General features: G+C 40.8%; 1 protein-coding gene and 1 long non-coding RNA gene across 9 annotated transcripts in view; one reads left to right on the plus strand and one right to left on the minus strand.

Moving 5' to 3' along the window:
• The first annotated feature begins 405 nt into the window (after positions 1-405).
• Positions 406-24,273, plus strand: DHRS9 (dehydrogenase/reductase 9). 4 transcript variants are annotated; one of them, XM_034654699.1, is made up of 5 exons: positions 406-565; positions 13,990-14,361; positions 15,565-15,823; positions 19,078-19,241; positions 22,071-24,273. In XM_034654699.1, exons 1-5 carry the CDS (start codon positions 526-528, stop codon positions 22,292-22,294), a joined length of 1,059 nt encoding a protein of 352 aa, XP_034510590.1. In that variant the 5' UTR covers positions 406-525; the 3' UTR covers positions 22,295-24,273. The 4 variants fall into 4 exon arrangements, with proteins under 4 accessions (XP_034510590.1, XP_002916553.1, XP_034510591.1 ...); XM_002916507.4 differs by lacking the exon at positions 406-565 and adding an exon at positions 3,208-3,337; XM_034654700.1 differs by lacking the exon at positions 406-565 and adding an exon at positions 6,336-6,347.
• Positions 537-25,478, minus strand: part of LOC117801091 — a 33,562-nt gene continuing 8,620 nt past the window's right edge. For 2 of the 5 annotated variants that reach the window (XR_004623485.1, XR_004623482.1), the window contains 3 exons: positions 11,932-12,048; positions 8,086-8,248; positions 563-694 (listed from right to left, as the gene is read on the minus strand). This is a non-coding gene — a long non-coding RNA (uncharacterized LOC117801091). Of the gene's footprint in view, positions 695-6,057; positions 6,947-8,085; positions 8,249-11,452; positions 11,513-11,931; positions 12,049-25,478 lie in introns of those variants that run through there. The other 3 variants (XR_004623484.1, XR_004623486.1, XR_004623483.1) reach the window with 3 other exon arrangements.

Below are 25,478 nucleotides of genomic sequence, written 5' to 3' on the forward strand. Positions count from 1 at the left end.
AGCCAATACCTCGTCTCTGAATAAGCTAAAAGGTTGTGCCTTCTGCAAATAAGAAAGATCTTTTTTCAAAGAATCTACCAAATGTTCTCACAGTTCAGTCCTTAACTATTAGTTTAGCTAAAGATTTTACAGTAAAGGGGAACAAAAGATTAGCCCAGCTTCATCTTACAATTGGGAGAATCGGGAAATGCCGAATGAGTAACAAAGCTCCTAGTTTTGACCAAGCCTTGCTATGCATTTATGGGAAGCATTATGCTCGATTATCAAAGTCATTGTTTGTGTCATAAGGGGGATCTTTATACTGGAAATAAGAAAGCTGTCTGTTGACAAAGGGAAGCAGTATGATTACAATGTACACTTGTAAAAAAACGAAGTCACAATACCAATTCATCATTATTCAGAGAGACACACTGCACTGAGAGTGACCTTAGAGAGAGGGTTATACGACAGCAGGAAGGAGAAGGCCAACATGCTCTCTCCATAAACAGCCTTGCCCCCGGCCACCTTACAAGAGTGACACAGGCCATGCTCCAGGAGCCGGATCCATCACAGCTTGCAGTGCCGGGTAAGTGCTGTTCTTCATCTGATCTCAGTCAGGCTTATCTCTGGCTTGGAACCTAGCACAGTGCAGTTGCAAGAAGCCCAATGCATGTCACCTTGTGTTTTGGTGTCTGGAAAAGGTGGAGAAAGCAACCTTGGGCAGAATTGGGGGAAATATGGGCGAGACAGAGGTTATTAGTATTATTATTAACATATAATGTATTATTTGTTTCAGGGGTACAGGTTTGTGATTCATCAGTCTTACACAATACACAGTGCTCACCATAACACAGACCTCACCAGTGTCCATCACCCAGCCACCCCATCGCTCCCACACCCTTCCACTCCAGCAACCCTCAGTTTGTTTCCTGAGATTAAGAGTTTCTTATGGTTTGTCTCCCTCTCTGGTTTCATCTTGTTTCATTTTTTCCTCTCTTCCTCTATGATCCTTTGCCTTGTTTCTCAAATTCTACGTATCAGTGAGATCATATGATAATTGTCTTTCTCTAATTGACTTATTTCGCTCAGCATAATACCCTCTAGTTGCATCCGCAGCGTTGCAAATGGCAAGATTTCTTTTTTTATGGCTGCATTATATTCCTCTGTGTGTGTGTGTGTGTGTGTGTGTATACACCACATCTTCTTTATCCATTCATCTGTCAATGGACATCTGGGCTCTTTCCCTAGTTTGGCTATTGTGGTCATTGTTGCTAAAAACATTGGGGTGCAGGTGCCTCTCCATTTGTATCTTTGGGGTAAATACCCAGTAGTGCAATTGCTGGGTCATAGGGTAGCTCTATTTTTAACTTTTTGAGGAAGTTCCATAATGTTTTCCAGAGTGGCTGCACCAGCTTCCATGCCCACCAACAGTGTAGGAAGTTTCCCTTTTCTCCACATCCTCGCCAACATCTGTCATTTCCTGACTTGTTAATTTTACCCATTCTGACTGGTATGAGGTGGTATCTCATTGTGGTTTTGATTTGTATTTCCCCGATGCCGAGTATTTTTTCATGTGTCTGTTGGCCATTTGTATGTCTTTGTTGCAGAAATTTCTGTTCATGACACAGAGATTTAAAAGAAAAAGGACAGTCATATGCTTAGTGTTTTGTTTTCTATAGTTGAATGAAATTCACAATGCAATCTTCTGTTTTAAAAAAAGAACTAAGAAAAAATAGAATGGTAATTTGGTTCTGTATTTTTTACGTTACCTTCAATGACCAGAAATCTAATGTAGGGAGAGTTCTGAACAAGTAGCCCTTGATAGGTTGCCTTGTTAAGGAATAGAATGAAAGGAAATTTAGCTCTTAAGATGTGAATTTGAACGTAGTCCTGGATAAGGCACTGCTGACAAATGATTCCATTAACTGAACCTCTATATGGGACCATCTGACAAGGGGAGAAACAATCTAATGTTATAGCCTTTTCTTTGCTCCTTTCCCTTCTCTCGTCCATGACCACCAGGTGCCTATAGTTCTCTCCAGCTCTCAATAACAATAGCTTGCTCACAGGAAGGGTATGATATTAATCATTTATACGTTTCTTCACGTGGATCTGAGTCAACGTACTACGTCAATCTAAGCCTTACTTTGACGTGCAGAATGTAAAGGGGAAGAAGTACATTTGGCATGTTTTTGGCACCCTACATCCTTACCTCTGTAAATTTCAGTCTTGGTTTTTTGTTCTTTTGGAGAAAAAAGATCCCTATTTAATTTACAGGATGAAAGCAGTGTCTAAACTCTACCTAGATGGATATAGTCATTCATTCTCTCATCCCAGCTAAACCATAACAAATTGCATTTTCAAAGAAGGAAGACAGAAGCCTGGGAAATCTGAGACATACAACAATAAATTGATATATAGGGAAACTGAAAGTAAGCAAGCCGTGGAGTTTGTACCTGGCTGTGTGCTTAGGGGGGAGGTGGTAGCCTGGGCAAAGGGGGTACATATTAGCACTCTCTCTACCTCCTCCTCACCTACAGCCTCAGTGTTTTCCATTGTCGTCCCAGGATATGGCAGATCAATTGTGATAAGCTCAGAAACAGACTAGCTCTGGGCAGGGAAGGGGCATTCTTTCCCATTCTCAGTGATCTCCATTCCAGAGACCACTTCATTAAGATCTCCTTGTCGTACCTTCAGACTCGTTGATAAGTACAGAACCTCATTGCATCGAATGGCTTTCATCTCCTTGCTCATCAGTGTTAAGAAAAAAAATGAAAAAAGAATCCTCAAAGACTGGTGTCTCCTACCTACTCTCTTAGCAGGGAGGCAGTACTCAGCACAGACATGTTAACAGGAAGAAAAAAAAAACCCTAGAGACTATGAACAGTAACCATAATTCAAAATTAATTGATTAAAACAATGCATGGGGCAGTTTACAAAACGCTTCCATGTTACCTTATTTCAACTGCTGAATTTTGTCAAGAGATTGCACTCAGAGTGAAAGGAATGTTATTAATCCTTTTTAAGTCCCTCCTGAAAGTTGTTAAATCCAATTTACTGAAGGTACTACCAATTCCTCCAAAAACACATGACCCACAGCTGTTTGGCCTCCTTCATCCACTAAAGAGAGATTTAATCGTCAGCCAGTGTCACACAAGAGTGACTCAGACTGAGGCGGGAACCCAGGAACTCTTCACACGTGTGTACTCAGGGCTAGACGGAAGCCCAGAGAATCTCCACCTCCAGAGGACCGGTGTGGTCAGGTGGCTCAATCCTTCCTTCCTCAGCACAGCGGGCAGAACCGCCCTCCACCCAGCCGGTCCCCAACAGTTCGCCACTCCAGTTCATCACCAGTAAGGTAACCAGTGACTGAATTCTGTCATCTATCCCTCCATTTTTCATGTCTGTCTTCAAGCTGCCTTTGATTTTCCTCACTCTTGCAGAATTAATCAAGTTCTTTTTCATGTTATAAAATAGTAATAGTAATAATAATAGTAATAGTAATGTTAGAAGGCTGTGATAGACACTGAGTCTATCTTACCATAGACATGATCCCAGTGTCACCCGGGTCCTTGCCTGGAACTCTCCCCAGGTCTCTCTTCGAATGTTCTTTGGCACCTTAGAGTTACAATCAAGTTTGTATCTAGTTATTCTCTCTATGCCTATTTGACACCATCTGTAGATCTTGTAATTAACTGGAAACTGGATGGGGGAGGGGTTCTGGAGAGAGTAGGAGTCTTAGCTGAGTTTCTTACTGGAACCACAGATGTGCTACCAGCTAACTGTAGGTCTGATCTGCTTGCCTACCTGCTTTGCCAGTGTTACCAGACATCCCTTAAGGCGAATGCACACAGGCACACTAAAGTGAGCGAGAAAGATGCCTTCTAGGTCTGAAGGAATCAGGGAACCTCCTCACATGTGCGCTGGATTCCTGGATACTAAGACCACAGCGATAAAGCTGCTTCAGATATTTACTTTCCATATTATGATCCTGTGGTTGGCATTTTACCAAGAAGACGTTGGGCTCTGCTCCAAGTCCAAGTCTGTTTTCACTTTGGCTCCCAAATACAATACATGGTTTAGTGGCCTCAGGGCCACTTAATCCAGGGCAGCCACTGTTAAAGGCTTTATGATTTAAATAGGGGTGTGGTGCACTCCCTCAGTGGGTGGATTTTTAGCAGTTGGGGGAAAAGTTTAAATAAAACATATTTTTAAATTAAAAATCAACTTGGGTTGTACAAATAGCTCTGAAATGTCCCCTACACTACTAGCCCATAGCTCGAAGGTAATGATTGTGCTTTATTTATCTTAGAATCCTTTGGCATATGTTAGATGCTCTAAGAATATCCTTGGCTAGACGCTGCATTAAATGAAATTTAAATGTTGTATCGTCTTCGTATTGTGTTTTTGAGATTTGAAAATGTGTCCAATTTTTAGAACAAATCCCAATGCTTAAATACAAGAAAAAAAATCATTATCTCATACATTTCAAATGAGGAAAGGGGGAATTGGTTGTAAAACCCTCAGAACAAATGTCACTTTCTTAAGGTACAGATTAAAACCTCAGAGCTTTCCTTCTGCTCAAAGATAACTGCGGACAAAAAGAAATAGACTGAAGTTTTGAACACACTTTCGCATCTATACATAACATTGTCTCCATATTGTTTTCTTTGTTTTGTTTTTAGTTTTTGGTTTTTGTTTTTTTTTTTTTTTTTAAGTAATCTCTATACCCAGCGTGGAGTTTGAATTCACGACCCCAGGATTAAGAGTCGCGTGCTCTTCCAACTGAGCCAGACTGGCACCCGTCTATGCTTTCTTTGAAGCCTCGTAATAACAAGCTATAGTCATATACAATATATTATCTCTTAAGTAAAGCAAGCGAGGCTTTAACAATAATTCTTAACCTGCCAATACCACCAGGAAACCTATTGGCAAAGTAATCAACCTAGGGGGGATGGAGGATAATTCATTAATTAGTAATTGTGGATATTATGGTGAATTATAATTTGAAAATTTTGCGAGAAGGCAAAAGAAAATCAGAGGGAACTTTTATCCTTAGAACTAAAAATGCCAAGTGTAAGTCCAATAGGTTTGCCCTCCATTAGCAGTGGCTGCCGTACCTCTTCCAGGAGACTTTCTGAATGAATGAGTGTGCAGAGAAGCACGTGCTTCTCCACGCCTCACTGGTCCCGCGTCACAAAGTACCCTCCGGTACCACACACTCCCTCCCTCCTGGAGGAAGCAGGAGTCAAGGGAACGTAACTGGTGGAGGAGATTCTATTCCACCGAGTGAGAGAACTTACTGTTCCCATGATGACGAAGACCACCCCAACTGTACCATCAGCAGCATCGTAATTTTTATTATTGTTACTATTATTTTACTCAGACCCTCAGAGAAGCATTTGTTGCTTCATGTAAGCATGTTTCATAGAGGGTCCCTTGGCTCCATTGAAAAAAAAATGGCCTTAGATTTCTAGGTGCCCAACTTGAACACTTTCTCACAGAAATGTAATTTATTCATCATAGGAATTTGTTTGTGTCATTAGGTCAAACTATTTATTTTTCTTAGAGGTGTGGCAGAAATCTGTAAAAGCTCACTTGGGTTAAAAAAACAAACAGAACTTCTTACTTCAAGGAAAAGTTCAAAATAAAAAGGAATTCGGTATAACTTAGCTAGGTTAACAATATTTAAATGTACTAAGGACATACAGGTCCAGAATGCCATCGATATTAAGAAAGATGTGCAAGAGAACTTCAAAGAACTTCAAAAGGAAAATATTTGAGAAAGCTACTTCTAAATGCTCTCTATTTGATGTTTTTTTAAAGAAACTGCTTAGTTGTTGATTCAACTTGGACCATGATTGCCACAAATTGAAAGTAAATAAAAATTCTACAAATTCTTATCAATTAGTGTGATCGACTGGTTTTACTATTGCTTTCTAAAACAAAGCCCCCTCATGGAATTAATGTAGAAATAAAATGAAGTCGTGTAGGAGGAACTATTTAGAAAGAATTCTATATTTCTGATGGAAAGTAGAACTCACCATGACATTGAGACATGAAGACGTTATTCTCAGTTCTTTTTATTTGTTGATAACTGTCACTTATTTTTAAAGGGCAGAGAAACATGAATAAGAGAAGTGAAATCAAAGGATCTTATTTTTTATTTTTTACTAGGAAAGACACCCAGGTACAGAAAGTCTTAAAAAAAGCGGAAGTAAGAAAGGATAGTAATTGAGTTGCAATAGCTTCCCATAGCTGCAAACACATGCTTACATTTAAGCATTTTTTGCATGGCAAATGAAAGACACAATTAGTTCTCCTTTCTTGGTTCCTTTTGAATCTGTGTGGCATGATCAAGACTTTTGGTAAAGTATATTCATTCCTCCTATTAACTGACAATGCATTGATTTCTTTGCCATTCTTCCTTCTCCTTCTACGTGGTTTGGGAGTTCAGAGGTCAGAACTTGAGCTCCAGCCGCTCTCTGGCTAATGACTTTCTGTATGATACCTACTCCCTACTTAGCTTGCAGAAATATTTTGACAATTAAATGAGATAAATATTCCTCGAACACTTTTCAAAAATTCTTAAAGTTCTCTAAATTGGAAGTGTGAATATTATATTGCAATTATTATCCTTTTGTCTGATGACTCAGAGGGCTCAAAGACTAATCCAGTTATCACCAGAACCCTGGGCTTAGAGTTGAAACTTTTTCCTTCTTCTCTTCCTTCTTTCCTTCGACAGCATTTATTTACCTAATGCCAGGGATTATGCAAGTACTGGCGCTTGTAGAGAGGTGTATGTACTGCCCAGACTCCCAGGCTTGAGTGGGAATCCAGGTGGCGGTGGAGCAGAGGAGGAAAGGATGAATAGCCAAATCCAAGTGGCCTGGGTATCAGTCTTCAGAACAGCACTACAATTCTATCTTGAGACAATTAGACTGTATTTCTGAATTTGTTTCTTTCTCTATAAAATGGAGATAATTTTACTGTAAGCCTTATTTTTTTATTTTTATTTTACTTATTTGAGAGAGAGAGAGAGAGATTGAGAGAACGAGGCAGGGAAGGGATAGAGGGAGCCTGATGAGGGGCTCAATCCCAGGACCCTGGGATCATGACCTGAGCCGAAGGCAAATGCTTAACCTACTGAGCCACCCAGGTGCCCACTGTAAGGTTTAAATAAGAAGTGTTTATAGATCCTAACAGAGGGTCTAGAATACAGCAAGCACTCGGGAAGCCATAGCAGTTGCTACTACGCCTTCCTGACATGGTAAACTGGGAATCCCAAGTACCATGGTTTTTCTAGGGGCATATTCTGAATTCTGTAGAATCAGCCGGCAATGCACCGGAAGGGCTTCCCCAAAGGAGCCTGTAGTGGCCCTAACTGAAAAGTCTCAGCCAGAATTTAGGCCTCACAAATGCTGTGAGTGCTATCTTGGTCATTTTAAAATTTGGCTTTGTTCAACGCCTCCTCTCCTCCTGATGACAAAAGGTACTTTTTAAAATTTGTTTATTTTTAAAGATTTTATTTACTTGTCAGAGAGAGAGAGACCATGCACAAGCAGGGGGAGCAGCAGAGGGAGAACAGGTTCCACCCTGAGCAAGGAGCCCGATGCGGCACTCAGTCCTGGGACTCTGGGATCAGGGCCTGAGCTGAAGGCAGATGCTTAACCCACTGAGCCACCCAAGCATCCCAAAAAAGGCACTTTTTAAAAATCACAGGAACTAATACTTACAGTAGCAGCCTATGAGTTATATTTATAAGTAATAAAACTTTTCTGGTAAGGCCATAAAAAATAAATTAATGAACTCTCATCAATGTGGCACTACCGAAGAGCTAATGGCTGAGTTTCCAGAAAAGTGGTTCTGCTACTATGAAGGTCTGGACCCCCAACACAAGGAAGCTCTATGCCAGTGGTTCTCACCTGGGAGCAGCTCTGCCCCCCAGGGGACATCTGGCAATGTCTGGAGACATTTTTTTGTCACAACTGGGGAGGGGGTGCTCCTGGCATCCCAGGGGTAGAGGCTGGGGGTGCTGCTAAACATCTTTTGATGCACAGGACAGACCCCAAAACAAAAAATTTCACCCCAAATAGCAAAACGTACCTCGAGTGAGGAACCCGTGCCGAAGTCTGAGCCATACATAGAGCGGGCCCCTCACAAGTGAACGTGACAGATCCCACCACAATGATAAGGGTCTTCGCATATAGCAGGCACTGGTCTTTACCACGTACTCTCCAACAGAGACATTATGATTTCCATTTTGCAGCTAGAAAAATGGAGGCAAAGAGAATATAAATAATTTGCCCAAAGACCTCTGATGATCGAGGAGCTGGGACTGGACCTCTACCTGCCTGATTCTGAGACCTGGGCTCCTAACCCCTGCCCTGCTGTCGTGTGTGGTGTGTGTGTGTGTGTGTGTGTGTGTGGCCTCAGTCCTTGCTTCCCACATTTATTTTTACTAGCAAAGTGGCTAGTGTTTATTTTGGCTCAGGAACAGTCTCCAGGCCCAGTTCAGAGGATGCATATTTAGAATTGCACCAGTCCTCATGCACTGCAGTGTGGGGGCTGCAGACCTGCTTTCCCCAACTCTGTCTTCAGCTTTGATGAGCCCACAGGCTCACAGCCACTGGGTCCTAAGAAGGCTGTTACAGATGAGGGGCTCTTGCCTTGAGCCAAGTGATGTGTACCCCTGCTAAGCACTTTGTTGTGAGATAAACCAGAAGGCAAAGCAGATAAGCAAACAGCCCAAGCAACCAAGGTCAGTGCCCCAAGTCTCTGAATTATCAGGACGAAGGAGCCATGTGGAGGTGGCCATAATCATTACAGTCATTCATTTACTTCTCGGTGGTCGATGAACCAATCGACCATTAATCAGCTTCTGTGTACAGGTCATGTTCCCAGTGACTCTGACCAAGGGCTGCTGCTAGGAAACATGACAACACATGGAGTCTTGGCTAAAATAGAGGTCAAAGGTAAGTATGTGTTAGTTCGTGATTGACTCAATCCAATGACCTAGAGGAATGTGAACCTTAGGAATTGAAGAAGAACCAGTATTTTTTGGGCAATAATATTTGGAGTAAGAACAGGCTATACAAAACTCTAGGTCAGAGTTGGTAGTCCCCTGGATTTAGGCTGCAGACTGGGACACCAGCATCTGAAATGACTCTCAGCCCAGAGGGGTACTTAATGAAGATAACACAATTTTAATGTGAGCCCATCTGTAACAACCAAAAAGCTCCGCTCTGTTGCCTGTCACCAAGGAAAAATGAATTTGGCTATTGAAAGAGGAAGTAAGGGGGAAATGGAGAGCATGAGGAGGGAGGAGGGTGTTTGACTGTTTTGGTTTGAGTTTTTGCTTTTCTCTAGTGATTGTGAAGGTAAACTTACCAAAGAGTAGAAGTCCAAGGTCACTAGATCCTAAAGTGCTGGAGTTGTTACTAATTTCATGCATGAAACCCCTTTGAAGCTAATGAAGCCTTTTCTTAGGGGAAAAAAAAAGCTTTATTTTTACTCGTCAAATTTTTACTTTTTTATTTTGAAATAATTTCAAACTTACAGAAAAGTCGAAAGAATAATACAACCCAGAATCCCCAAATATTAATGTTTACCACATTTGCATTGTCATTCTCTCTTTATATCCATATGTATGTGGGTTTTTTGTGGCTGTTGTTTTATTTTTAATTGAAGTATCGTTGGTATACAATATTATATTAGTTTCAGATGTACAACGTAGTAACTTGACATTTATATACATTATAAACTGCTCACCACCTATCACCATACAAGTTATTACATTATTATTGACTATGTTTCCTATGCTCTACCTTTTATCCCTGGGATATATTTATTTCATAACTGGAAGTTTGTATCTCTTAATCCCCTTCACCTATTTCACCCATTTACCACCCCCCCACCCGCCCCCCGCAACCACTGCCCCAGCAAACACCTGTTTGTGGTTTGGCAACCACATCTTCCTTATCCATTCATCTATCAAGGGACACTTAGACTGCTTCCTTAATAGGTTTACTTATCTATGTAAATATTCTTACTATTTTCTTAACTTTGAGAGTAAGTTGAAGATACGGTGCTAATTAATCTTTAAATACTTCAGTGTGTGTTTCCTAAAAGCAGGACACTTTCTACATAATCATAGTAAATTATAAAAATGGGGAAATTAATATTTATTGAGAACGAAATAGTATTTAACAGATCAATAAATCTTATTCAAATTTCACTAGTTGAGCAAATGATGTTCTTTCTGGCAAAAGAAAAAAACAGTTTTCTGGTCCAGTATCATACATGGCATTGAGTTATCACATTTCTTTAGTCTCCACTTATCTGGAGCAGGCTTCAGTCTTTCCTTTCCTTCATGACGTTGACATTTTTAAAGATATAGGCCATGGATTGTGTGGAATTGGGAGACATGTCTTTGTGCAAGATTAGCTTCCATTTATACATGAAAGTGCTGCTGTGTCCTTCCCAGGGCACCGTAGCAGGGGGCACATGGTGTTGGTCTGTCCCAAAACTAGGAGCGCTTGATTAAGGTGGTATCTGTCAGATTTCACTGTGAAATTATTATTGCCCTCTTTTTAATTAGTACATATCTTATGGGGAGATTTTTTTGAGATTTTGTAATTATTGTTCTTAACAGAATTTCGCCTACTAGTGTGAGCGTCCATTGATTATTCTTGCCTGATATAATTGTTACTATTATAGTTGCCAAATGGTGATTTTCTAATTCCATCATTTCTTTTACATTTATTAGTTGGCATATTAATTCTTCTATAAAATGAGGCAAATAATGTGCCCTCTCTAACTCAAAAGTCTGTTGAGAGAACCTAATGAAATCTGTATGTAAAAATGCAGTGTAGAATGCTCCACAAATGCAAGCCATTCTTTCACTATTCCTCCCCTTCTGCTTGCCCCCAGCAAAACATGATGACGTAGAAAGTTTCTACTCTCTGATCTAGGACACATTAAACCCCATGGGCATTTGCCTTCCTCAAATAACTCCATGAGCTTTGGATTGCAATGAAGGCTACAGAATCCATTTAGAAAACAATTCAACATTTAGTTATTCGATTATTGAATTTACTGAGGCTAGACTTGAACAAAACACTATATTAATTGAATTTATAAATATGAAATTTCCTTAAAATATCTAAACATGAAATGTGCCAACAGGTAGTTACATCAACACCACACCTCAAAATTACACACTTTCTTATGTATTTATATATTTGAGAAGGGAAAATTCTACCACATGGACCTCAATTTGCCACAAATCAATAACTCCTACACAGGAAAGATTTGGGAAACTATGCCTAATTATTAAGCCATGATCGTCTTAAAAACTTGACTGCTTTAGAAATAGGCACAGCTATATCAAAAGAATCAACCAATTTGCTTAAACCTATCATATTTTAATATTTACCTCTGACTTAGTTTTTACGATGGACAGTTCTCTTACCTCTTCTTTCTTTAGCTAAAACATCTTTTGCTGGGAAAATGAAAGCAGAGCCAAAATTTCCTTGAGAAATGAAGAAGATATATTACACTGAGTTATTTTTTATCTGCAATAATCTGTTCCTTATAAAGCAGTAGAAACAAAGTTGTGTGTATGTGTGCATGTGAATGTATATGTATAATTCTATCTGTGTGTATGTTTGTATTCCTTATTAGGGAAAGAAATATTTACATATACAGGAGAAAAACTGGAAGAAAACATGTACCAAAAATATTAAGAGTCAAATGTGATAATCATTACTTTGTTCTTTAATTTTTTCTGTATTTGCTAATTTTTTTTTACCATGAGCATAAGTTACTTTTACAAGCAGAAAAATCATGAACAATTTTTTTAATGATTCAAATGAAAAACCAGGAAATACCTGTTTAAAAAAAAAAGAAAGCCCAAAGTTTATAAAATTGCTTGACCTTGCAAGTACTCACTGTGTCCGTGAATAGTTATGATTCCAGAAGCATCTATGAGGTCTGAACTTGAACTCCAGGGCTTACCCATTGTCCTCTATGAAGCACTCAAGGCCCCTCTCCATTCTAAGGGTGGATCTAGATCAAAGGCCAAGATATGTGTGAACATAGGGCAAAGCAAGGAAACTTTCTGCGTCAAAAGGGAAGGAAATAAGGTTTTTCCCACAGGTGATGTTCTCTGTGACCCCTCTTGCTTCCAAAGGCAGAGAGAGCCAATACAGACCCAAGGCTGGTCCTATGTGGGGTGGGACCTAATGATCTCCTCCTTTTGGTTTGCCTATGACTGAACAAGGAGGTCTGAGCCTTCCTGATGCTCAGACCTGAAGCAAGCAGGCAAATGCCCCCACCCCCGCCACGGTTCTTGTTCACTTCCTACTATGGGAAAGCTTGCTCGTTTATTATTTATTTATTTATTATTATTTATTGTACCCAAAATAAAAGTGATAGTATTGGCTGTCTGTGTAAATGACAAACATTGTAATATATATGGGATTTTATTTTTTATTTTTTTTAAGAATGTATTTATTTGACAGAGAGAGACACAGCGAGAGAGGGAACACAAGCAGAGGGAGAGGGGGAAGCAGGCTTCCCGCTGAGCAGGGAGCCCTACGCGGGGCTCAATCCCAGGACCCTGGGATCATGACCTCAGCCAAAGGCAGACGCTTAACGACTGAGCCACCCAGGCGCCCATATATATGGGATTTTTATATCCCAAAATAGTCTGAAGTCTCACCCAGTGATACTTTTGATATTACACTTCCAAATTAGTATCACACTTGTTTTCAATAATATAATTGCTTGATTCGTTCACAACTGTTATTTTGCAGCCAAACATTGTATAATAATTAGTATAACTTTTAAGATGGCATATGCATTTAAATGGTCAAGACTATAAAATTAATAGGGGCACCTGGGTGCTCAGTTGGTTAAGCATCTGGCTCAGGTCTTGATCTCAAGGTCATGAGATCAAGCCCCACCTTTTTTTTTTTTTAAGAACTATAAAATTAATATAGTATTCTTTCTTTAACATTTATTTTTAATCCAAAACAACTGTGATATTTCTATATTGGTATAGTCAGCCTACGTGAAATGATATATATTTTTTTTATTTAGGAAAATATAAAAAGGTTATACATGCTGAGGGAAAATGCAAGTGGTAGCCTTCTGAGGAGTGGAGAAAGGAAACCCTCCACCTGTTTGATTTTAGACCCTGGGCCACCTCTAGCCCGGACTAATTAGTTTTCCAGGTCATCCTGCTGCTCTTACTGTTAAAGCCTCACGATTTTCCAGAAAGAATTTGCTTTCCTTTGTCCTATGTCATGTGATTCTTTTTCTCACAGAAAGCTAGTGTCCAAAGAGAACAGAATCTGAGGCTTCTTGATTCTGTTTGGGATGCTGTGCTTTTGGCCACCATCCTTCAGTCTCTTCCCATTCATCTCGCCCTCTCTCCATGAACTCCCTGGTGACTGTGCACTCGCACACTCTCTGCACGGAGTTGGGATGGTCTCAGAGTTGGGTTGAAGGATGACAATAACCCACTGAAAACAAGAAAATGGAAACCAACTTGGAAATATTTTCATAGTGGCAACTACTTTGCCTGACAGTATAAAAATAATCAAGAATCTAATCAATCAATTGGAATCGAACATTTTCTAATAGATTTTCCTATTTGACTCCTGAATTTCATGAAGTAGGAAGAGACAAGATTTTACCATGACAGTCTATGTTTCAGATGGATGAATTCATACATTCACTCACGTCAACCCAAAGACTTGTGTCAGCTTTGCCAAGACACCTCTCTCCCGTTTACTTTCTCTGGCTATGTTTTGCTTAGGTTTTGCATTACTTTAGAGGAATGGTCTAGCACTTAAGTGGCCATCTTCCTAGCCAAATAATAGTTTTGTTTTGGTTTCTTTAACTATTCACTCAAATGCATTAAAATATCTGCAATTCATCAATTTGGGTTATAGCACCTTGATGGTCCTAATTTGAGTTTTCTTTCTAATTTTGAACACTCAGGTCACCAACTTCTTTTATTGTTCAAGAAAGGAGAGTCCCTATCATATACAGGAAAAAAAATGTTCTTTTGGCTGTTAGCCCTCCTAATCCTTTGTGGTTTTCTATGGAATTATAAAAGACAACTAAAGATTACAGACATCACCGATAAGTACATTTTTATAACTGGGTGTGACACAGGTTTTGGAAATTTGGCAGCCAGAACTTTTGATAAAAAAGGATTTCATGTAATTGCTGCCTGTCTGACTGAATCAGGATCAACAGCTTTAAAGGCAGAAACCTCAGAAAGGCTTCACACCGTGCTTCTGGATGTCACTGACCCGGAGAATGTCAAGAGGACTGCCCAATGGGTGAAATATCAAGTTGGGGAAAAAGGTGAGTGATGTGGGGGTGGGAAGAATGGAGGGGGTGTTGTGAAGTAGCTACAGCTAAATAAAACGTGTTTGGATCTTAAATGGCCTTTCAAGAAAATGTCTCCTAAATACCAGCTATGGCACTGGAGAATATTGGAAAAATCTTAAGATAGAGCCCTCAGTAGTTTTGAGTTGCAAGCTCGTTGTTTGCAGGAGAGACACAGCCCACGTTGTCCTCAGTCGTAAGTCCCAGTGGGCGAATTTAGAACTGAGATGGAGGTATGGACTTTTCCTGCTCTTCTCTCATGAAATTCTAGTTTAGCCACATTCACAGCAAACGAAGTTGGGGCTACAAGAGATCATGCAAGGAACCCCCAAATTGCCATGTGAATACTTGGAACCCACTTCTCACTACAAAACCATTCCAGAACTCACACATTCTCTATGGGAAAGGTAGAAAATAGCCTGAGAATCTGAGTAAAGATGTCTTGCATCATCGTGGTAGAGTAGTAAGCCATTGGACCTTACTCTGCCTCCAGCTTCTGCTAAGATTGCAGCATTCCAAACGAGAGGACTTTTATTGGCTTGAATGAAGTTTGAAATATGAAGACGTTAGAGTCCAAAAAATAAAAAAACAAGTGTATGTGATTTTTCTCTATCACATCTTCATCATATAGTTGAGACTCCAAACCTCAGAAGCAATGGTTTAGTAATGCTCCAGACAGTTTTTAATGCTGGAATTCCAAACCATTTTAACAATATTAAATGTTTTCCACCATAAAATAAAACAATTGGTGACTAGATTTTTTTTTTTTACCAAAAATAGATGCGAAGTAGATTGATATTGTTCTTTGTAAAAAGCAGTTTATAAATAAATAATCTCTGGCTTTGCAATCTAGCAAGTGGGAAAAATAGACCAATTTGTTCTGCATCTAAGATAAAAAAGCAAAAGGCTCATTCAGACAGTGTCAGTATTTTACATTCAGAACCAGAAATAGAGTTACTGTGAAATTGGCTTCCAGCAACAGAGCTTCAACTATTTCAATTTAGCCCCTACCCCCTCAGAGAGTAGTTCCTTCCCAAAACTGTAAAACATTTCAAAGCAGGAATGTGGTTAGGAGGAGGAAATGGCACTGTCGTGTAAAGCAGGGGCTGTGTTTCCATCAAGGATGCCCATGTAAGTGCCATCTTCTATCACACCTCCTTTCTTTCTGCTTTGTTCTAGGTCTCTGGGGTCTGATCAACAATGCCGGTGTTCTCGGCGTGCTGGCACCCACCGACTGGCTGACAGTGGAGGACTACAGAGAACCTATTGAAGTGAACTTGTTTGGACTCATCAATGTGACTCTAAATTTGCTTCCTTTGGTCAAAAAAGCTCGAGGAAGGATTATCAATGTCTCCAGCATTGCAGGTCGACTGGCATTTAGTGGAGGGGGCTATACTCCTTCCAAATACGCAGTAGAAGGCTTTAATGACAGCTTAAGGTAAAGCAAACATTGACATATTAGGAAAAAATAGCTGCTAATGTTTACTGAATGCTTATTATGTACTAGACACTCTATTTAGTGCTTTAAATTATTCCCAATTTGTAGGCAATACCACTGAAACAAAGAGATTAAATAACTTCAAAGTAACCCAGCTGGTGAGTGGTAGAACTGAGATTTGAACCTAAGTCTATCCAGGTCTTTTTTACTTTTTGCATTAATGCATGATGCTGACAGTGGTGGTGAATTTATAGTCACAGGTCAGTTTGTTAAATAGTTAGGGAATCATATAGAGAGCCTAAGTCAGGGTAGAACTCTCCATCGGTGTAACTGTCAGTTGCAGACACAACAGTACCATCTTATTTAAACCCTCAGTTGAAAATTATCTGGTAAAGTAAATGTAATTATCACAAAATAATGACTCAGCTGTGCAGCTTTTTTTCCCCCTCTTGTTGCAAGTTCCAGACTCAAATTTCCATGCATTTCAGACACTACAGCTAAATGGATGATAACCTTCCCATCCCCACCCTCACCCCAAGGACAAGAAAGACAGTTTTCCTCTGATACTTCCATTTTCAAAAAAACTCAGAGCTGGAATTTACTAATCAGAGGTGAAGATTTTTCTCACACAAGAAAGCACTGACCACATCTTTTTCCTCTGTGTTATCAGAGAACCCCAGAGCTCAAAACAAAGGACCTATTTAGCAAACAAAGGCCCCAACTCAGTGCCCACAGCCATGGATTTCTCTGGACTTATAAAATTTGGGGTTCACTGGGCTTCCTGAATCTGTAGGTTTATGTCTTTTCCCAAATTTGATGAGTTTTCAGCTCCTGTTTCTTCAAACATTTTTTTTTTCTGCAATCCATTCTTTCTCTTCTCCTTCTGAGACTCTGTAACACAGATGTTAGACCTTGGGTTTTGTCCCACAGATCCCTAAGGTTCTGTTTGCTTTCTCATTTTTCTTTCTGCTGTACAGATTGAATAATTTCTAATGGTCTACCTTCAAATTCACTGACTTTTCTCCATCATCACTGTGCTATTGAGCACAATATTTTATTTTGGTTATTGTATTTTTCAAGTGTAAAATTTCCATTTGGTTCTTCTTTGTCTTTCCTTTTCTCTGGAAAGCATTCTAACTTTCCATTCACTTCAAGAGTATTTTCCTTTGTATTTGGAGAATTTTTATAATAGCTGTGTTAAAGACTTCGATAATTCCAACACCTGTGTCCTTTGGCATTAGCATCTGCCATTGTCTTTTCCCATGTGAGTTGAGATTTTCCAGTTCTCTTTATGCTGAACATTTGTCAGTTCTTTTGATGTTGAATATTTGGAATGATATGAGTTATTGTGATTTTTTTTAAGCCCTATGGAGAAGGTTGATTTTTTTTGGTGTTTTTTAAAAAATATTTTATTTATGTATTTGAGAGAGAGAGAGAAAGAACGTGCATGAGTGGGGGGGAGGGGCAGAGGGAGGAACGGTGCCTGCCTGAGCTGAAGGCAGATGCTTAAATGACTGAGCCACCCAGGCAACCCAATATTTTTGTTTTAGCAGACATTTGATGAGGTTGCATTCAGGTCACAATTGCTAACCATCATTCTGTACTTTGAGATTTCAGTGTTTGCTTGATTTTTAAAGACTTTGCGGTGCTCTTCAGATCTGGTCTGCAGATGTACTACACAGTAGCCAGTCTGGGATACGGAAGATGGTTGTCCCAAACTTTGCTTCTCTAAGTCAGATCCACACAGGCACGTGTGCAGTGCATAAACACTGTTATGGGGTCACTTTCCTGAGCTCCTCTCTGTGATCTTTCCAGTTCTCTCTCGTTTCCTGGGACTGCCATCCAGCCGGAAGTTACCCCATTCGGCCAACTACTTCCCACATGTGTGCTGGGTATGCGGCCACATGATGGTAGGAAAGAGACAAAAAGCAACAGGGTTTCTTCCCACCCTCTTGGAGACTAACAACCACTTTTAAAAAGGGATTTCAACTGAAGGGCTTGTGTGTGTGCGATGCAGCTATACCATGCCTGAAATTACCCAATAAGGAATGTCTTTGTTGTTGTTGTTGTTGTTGTTTCTAAATTGTGGAATTGGTATTGGAAATGGTACTGTGCATGCAGGCCACAGTGCAGTGGTGGCTCCAGAATTTCTATAAATAGGAGGGTTTAGAGACAATGGTCCAACTGGGAGAAGGCTGGGACTCTTTAAAGCTGTATTTGCCCAGCACTCATACTGGTTTCATATTGGTTTGGCTTACCAGGCAAACTTAGGTGGTTGACTTAAAGCCATTCGTCCCTAGATTATATGTTATTTCACTAGCAGATGGGGAGACAAATCTTCCCAAATACTTTCCAAACCCCAAAGGAGCTCAGAAGATAGGTGAGTAAAGAAAATTAAGTTAGAAAATAACTTTTTAATAATTTTAATGCAAGCAACACACTTTTCAAAATCTTTCAAAATCAAGCTAATTTGCATTTTTAGTAAAGTACACTGCAAACTAAATAATAGGCACATTGCTAGAAAGCAGAACCTAAGATAAATTACATTTTAAGTTCATTGGTAGAGTTCTTTAAAAATTGTATGGTAAAGACTTGTATAAAATGAGTAGTTACTTCCTTCTAGATCCTTGGTGGAAATATACATTAAATTTAGGAAATAATTATTCATATGACGGCTTGCAATTCTTTGTTTTGCTTTTAAAGGGAGGGAGCACATCATGATTCCCCTCAAACCTTTTTGTCCAGGAAATCAGAGATCTTTGGTTTTCTGAGACCACATAATGAAAGAGCTCACTGAGCAGCATAGGGAGCTGGTGAGCCACATCAGAGATTGTCACACTGTGTCCCTCAGCCTGTCTTCATTTGTCCCACAATGTCCTCACATTTTTAAAATGGAGGTAGACTTGTCCATCCAGGCCAATCATTACTCCATTTCCCCAGGAGGTATTTTGCATACTGAGAAGAAACCTGTCCTTAACCCGACTGCTTGTCAATTTAATGAGAAAGTATGGCTTAGTGGGAAGCACTAGCCTAGAAGTGGGTGTGCCCAGATCCCTTTCCCATTCTGCCACCAAACCAGCCTTCACCACCCTGAACTTCCTCACTGCAGACTGAGTGTTTAGAGCAAGATACTCGTTTCCAACCCACCCAATTCTGTGATCCCATGAAAAAATTCCTAAGAAAACAATCACCCAAATAGCAAACATTCCCCAAACAAACCTGGATTAAACATCATCCATGTGTTCTTTTCACAGACGGGACATGAAAGCTTTTGGTGTGCATGTTTCATGTATTGAACCAGGATTATTCAAAACAGGATTATCAGATCCAATTAAAGCCACTGAAAAAAAACTGGCCATTTGGAAGCATCTGTCTCCAGATATCAAACAACAGTATGGAGAAGGTTACATTGAAAAAAGTAAGTCTCTGGGTGGACCCAGGGTTCCTCTGGGGTTCATTGTCATAGGCAACATGAAGGAGACTCTATAAATGAAAAAATAAGGTTTTCATAATAATATACCAATAGGGATCTTAAATGTGTATAGAGATCCCTATTAATTCCAGTGTCATCTCTTTGTTTACAAACATTTACTGAGCATTTACCAAGTGCCAAGTTCTATACTAAGAGCTTCATGAATTCTATCATTTACTCCTCAAAAGAATCATGGGAGTGGTGAACAGAGGCTTGGAAAGGTGAATGTTCTACCCAGAGCTGCACAACTCCTCCTGGTTGTGCCCAGACTGGAGCCCACAGTCTTCACTTCTACACAAGTCTCCTCTTTTTGGTAAACACCAACCACTCACTCACATGTTCAAAGATTTATGGAGCTTACAAAATATCTAGACTCAGACTCTGACCCTTAATCAGCTTACAGTCTAGTTCATGAGAAAAAGCAACCAAGTGAGATTATAAAACAACGAGACTATGCAGCATGCAAGAAAATCGATCCTGTAATTCTTAGACAGAACCCAATAACCCAGAACAGGTGCTAGACGGTCATTGCCAAGGAATTCAGAACTGGATGAAGGCATTGCTAGTCAAGTGGGCTTTATGAGACAGGTCAGTTTTGAGTAAGGCCTAAAGGCCAGGAAGGAATTATTTGGGTGGAAGCTTTCCAGAGCAGGAATGCATGGGGGGCGGAGACGGAAGGAGAAGTAGCATAAGTCAGATTGAGTCAGGGATGGAGAAATAATAGAGTATGATGATTAACATATAGTGAACATTTGGTACTTGTCACCATTCTAAGTGCTTTACGTGGACTGTCTCATTTAAAATGCTCTATGAAGTAGATATTACCTGAATTGTCTAGGAACAGAGGCATAGAGAAGCAACTTGCCCAGTACAGCCCAGCTAGTAAGTGGAAGAGCTAGACTGGAACCCAGACAGCCTGACTTTGCCATTTATTCATGGGCCCTGCACTATAATGGGAACAGGCATCAAGGAGCTGGTGGAACTTCCTGTACCCAGGCTCCACCTCCAACTCAAGCTTCCTGGTCTTGCTTCGAGCTTAGTCGGCATTCCTCACACACTTACTGAGCTCCTGCTTTAAGCCAAACAAGGCCCCACCTAACTTTGTGTCACTCTAACCTCGAAACTCTGATCCTGCCTCTTCACCGGTGGGTTTGGTGAGACAGCCAACTGTGGCAAGGTTCAACACTGGGAGTTTTCGAGGCGGAGCCAAGAGCCAAGTCACATCCACCTGGGGAGGTTTTTAGAATGACGGACTCCCCCAGCCACCTGACCCCACTGTGCATGCACGTGGGTACACACACACACACGCAGATACACACACATATCAACAAGAACATCTGGTTTGACAAACCTCCCAGTGCTATCATGCTGAGAACCACTGCCGTTAAATACTCTGTTTCTCACTCATCACCAGCTCAGAAGATTCTAAGTAGGTCCAGAAATTGAGGCACCCAGGTGGCTCAATTGGTTAAGCATCTGCCTTTGGCTCAAGTCATGATCCCAGGGTCCTGGGATTGAGCCCCGCTTTGGACTCCCAGCTTAGTGGGAAGTCTGCTTCTCCCTCTCCTCCCTGCTCATACTCTCTCTTGCTATCTCTGTCTCTATCTCTCAAATAAATAAATAAAATCTTAAGAAAAAAAAAGAAAGAAAATCCCTCATTTAAAAGAGATTTCTCTGTTTGATATTGACACTGAGACTTTCTAAATGCCTATGAATATGTCATCAACTTCCACCTTAAAATTATTTTTGATTTGGCCCCTGGCTCAGTTGTCCCCTCTCAGAATTACCAAAAGGCTTTGAGCCCAGTTTTGCACCATTGTTTTTATTTGTTTTCCAAATCAGGACTTGGACATCTGCCAGACTCACAGTTTCAAAGCAGACCATGAATTTAAGCTCACCCCTTCATTTCCCAACCTGTAGTTGTAAAAGTTTAAAATAGCCAGTAAGACTTATTAGGTCATCTCAGTTAGGTTCTTTGAATAACGTGTAGTTACGGGGGCCTGAAGTTGAAAGGGAGATTTAAAATCATAGATTTTCTCTTGAGAAGACACAACTCAGGTATGCTCCAAGAGCACGGAAGGAATGCTCTGAGCCATTACCAATCTTCTGGTAAAATACGTGCTTCTTTAAAGCTAGTATAGCTCATTACTCAAGCATTTCACCTGCCTGATCTCCGGGACATGTGCAGCTTTCTGAGTCACGACTTTGGGGATGATTCCCTCTTTATTCACCCAATCATAGAGGCACACGGTATGTGAGTGCACACGCACACCCGCGTACATGCACACAGCACGTCCCCATTTCCTACACATATAGTATTCCCTTAAATTTGGAGTCAAACCTTTAACTTCTTGGCTCAGGGGCCTCATAGACTTTATAGTATCTTTCCCTCATGACCTTAAAGTAGTGCTTCTCAGAGTCTGGTGCCTGGACCAGCACCAACAGTGTCCCCTGGAGACGACAGAAATGCAAATGATTGCGTCTCAATTCTCACCTCCGGAGTCAGAAGATGGTGGTGGGACCCAGCAATTGGGTTTCAACAAGCCCTCGAGGAGATTCTGCTGCCCACTCAAGTTTGAGAGCCAGGGGTCTAACGAAAGCACTGCTGCATCCTTTTCTGAGGAATAGATAGAAACCCACCACAGGGGGTCTCAATTTATAACAGTGAATTCAAAATAAATGTATGCCCACACATCCTCCCCTTTACACCCTGGCCTCACACACTCCCTTTCCCCGTCTTCCAAAGAGTAAATGTACTTCTGTCTCTTTCTACAGGTCTAGACAAGCTGAAAGGCACGACTTCCTTTGTGAACGTGGACCTCTCCCTGGTGGTGGAGTGCATGGACCATGCGCTCACAAGTGTCTTCCCTAAGACCCATTATGCTGCTGGAAGAGATGCCAAGACCTTCTGGATACCTCTGTCTTACATGCCAGCAGTTTTGCAAGACTTTTTATTGTTGAAACAGGAAGTAGAGCTGGCTAATCCCAAGGCGGTGTGACTCAGCCAACAGCAAATGTCTGCCCCCAGGCTATGAGATTGGCTGCTTTCAAGGACACGTCTCCTTTTGGTCTCATTCCTTACCTAATCCAATCCCGACTCAATTAGATCATGCTTCTTTTGATAAATGAGGGGGTCCCACCCACACTGGCAATACCCCAGGGTCTCTTTTTAAGCCTTCTTTGAAAAGAAGGGCGGCGATGACCTACCTCATAGAAGGGCTGGGATGGCACCTGCCCAATATTTAGGGTTTGCCTGCTTAGTATGATATAAGGGAAATTGAAGGCCTTTCCCACCCAAAATGATCTCTACCACTGCCGGCCCCATGCTCCCAGCCCCCACCCCTTGAACTCCAGAATGTTAATTATTTGTCCCGTATCAAAATGTTCAGAGATAAGTAGAATACTTTCATGAGTGGATTGGATGTGTTATTTTGCCGAGAAGAAGACTGTGAAAGACTGGAACTCAGTTTTGTAAGCTGTGGAGTCTCAGGAGAAAGAAGGGTAAGGAAGTGTCACGTGACGGGTATAAACTAAGGGGAGCAGAGAAACACTAGGTAGGATTGCAAGTAGGAGGGTAGGGAAAGAGCAGGACAAGAGGACTGAAAAGAAGAAACAAGTATGGAAGTGGAGGGAGGGAGATTCCAAGACAAGCCTGCCTGTTTTAGAGGGAGCTGTGGAGGGTGAACAGCCTCTTCAAAGCCACCATGAACACTGGTGCCGACATAGCTGCCCGTGGAAAGCTGGACAACAGAGTAACCAGTCATTCCAGAGAAGGAAAATGTAGGGCATTGATGTTTATTATGGCTATTGTAAATATAACAAGACCCAGAGTATCTGAAACAACTTACACCCAAGATGGTTTGGAAAGCCCGTCCTTGAGGTGTCTCTGAAGCCCCGTGAAGATATAGAGCTAAATTAAGACTCTTTGACCTACAGTTTCAGCGACAGCAGGTCTGCTCCTTGTTCATATTTGTGGTCCTAAATCGGACTGACTCTGGACCCACACCTCTTCCAAAAACAAGTTCTCTGCACATATGCTTCCCCAGATGCCAGCACCCAGTATCACTCACATAGGTTGGTAGAAGATTCACGTGAAAAAACCTGAAGTGTCAAAATTCAATAGTTGTTGCTAAATAATATAGGGTGAAAGAGCCAGGAAAATTACATCATGTGCACACACACACACAAGCATGCATGTGTGCACACACAAACATATTTATTGTGAAGAAAATATTTAATTATCTGCTGCATGAAACCATACCCATTTGAAGGTATCAGTAATTTTATTCATTTTAATTTACTTTTCTGGAAACATCTGTTTATGAGGTAATCTCCTCCTTTCACATTTACAACATATTCATGACTTTGAAAAACCAAATTTCCAATGGTATCGGCCCACCTGGACATATATGTCATTATTTTAAGGGAAAAATACACTCATCCTTTTTTCATGAAAATGAAGGAAATCACAGCAAGAATAAGAATTCTCAGGCAAAGTTATCTAAACTATTGTCACTACCTACCCATTAAGCCATCTCCATCTTGGTCCTAGCCCCAGTGACAGTTCACCTTAGATCTCTGATTTCTTCTCATTGCAATTAACCACCTGTGTGTTAGGGAACCCTTGCACAGCTTGCCCTTGGAGCTGAAGTTCATCACCGTTGTTTGCTGGGGCTCTTCCTTCTCACCTTGAATTCCCAGATCCTGGCTTCGTTTCACTGTTTTAAAAATGTCTGGCCTGCTGCTCCCTGATCTTCCCAGCCTCCATGGCTGCCAAGATCTTTAAAATCTGCAGGAACCTGCTTTGCTGAACTTCCAACCATTCCAGTTGTGTTGCTGGGTCTACCTAATGGTGTTATTTCCTTTGTTTTACCTAGACCTGAGTTCTTGGCTCATTTCTCCAAATAACTACCATTGGCAAACCCGTTTCATTCAATCCAAAAGTGTTCTACTAAAATGAATGCTACCAAATATGGTATCATCTCAAAATAAAACCAAATATATTTGCCCAAGCAAACTTTAAAGCTTTTAAAACTAAATGTGAAGGTGGAATATTTGGAATATAAAGGTATACTCTCAACAAAAGCACAAGACCTGGAAGAAAGGGAGGGAGAGAGGAAGGGTGGGACATCAGAAGGTCACTGCACCAGGAGTCTGAAGTATGACTGCCTAGGCTTCTCTCCATCTCACCATCACTTCTGATATTCTCTGTGCTCTTGGGAAAATACCATATTATTATCTATACTGTTTGGGAGGACATACACTGGGCATTCTGCTAAGTCCTGCCCAGAAGGTCCCTTCCTTCATAGAGCTTAATATAATCCAAAAGCTGAGGCTAATACTCAGGAGGAATCTATGGCCAAAATAAATTGAGATGTTGTCTTTCTACCACCTCTCGTATAGGGGGATCTTTCCTCACTTAGTTTGGAGGCACCAGGAGAACCTCCCAGATTTTCCTCTGATCTGATCTAAAAAACCCTACCATGTCCTCTGTACCTATATCTAGATATCCACAAGGTATTCAAATCTGGAGTTTCTATCTCTCTCACCCCACCTAGCCTTCCCCAGACAAGCACCAACTACTATCAATTTGATCTCCTAAGGAGATATCTCAAGTCTACTACTATTCATCTCCAGGGCAAGCATCTGTTCAAGCTTTCATCTCTTATCTCAATGATAGCGTATTTACCCTTGTATACTTCCAATGATGTCTCCTCACTGCAGTCAGACTTGTTCCAAATTCAAATCTGATTATTACATTCTTCTCCCCACCACCATTTTCTGAAACCCTTCAATGTATTCTCATTGCATTTTGGCTAAGGACTAAAACGCATCACATAAATGACATTGCCCCAGCACTCCTCATTAGCCTCATTTTAGGCTATTCTCAGCTAACCCCCTCAGACCCTATGCCCATGCTCTTGCCTAGAAAGTTTCCATTTTACCTGCTTATCTAGTTTCCTCATCCTGTAGATCTCAGCCCCTTCCTCAGGGAAGCCTATACAGTTCCAAATTCTGACCACAGTCTTTATATCCCAACTAGGTTTCTGTCTTGTAGAGGGCACTTATCACAATCTGTCGTTATATATTTGTGTAGTTAGTTAATATGGGTCTCCCTAACCAGACTTAAAGTTTTATGAAATCAGGAACCATGATGCTTTGCTTATCTTCATATTCCCTTGC

Source organism: Ailuropoda melanoleuca, chromosome 2, assembly GCF_002007445.2.
Source record: "Ailuropoda melanoleuca isolate Jingjing chromosome 2, ASM200744v2, whole genome shotgun sequence".
Lineage (NCBI taxonomy): Eukaryota > Metazoa > Chordata > Mammalia > Carnivora > Ursidae > Ailuropoda > Ailuropoda melanoleuca.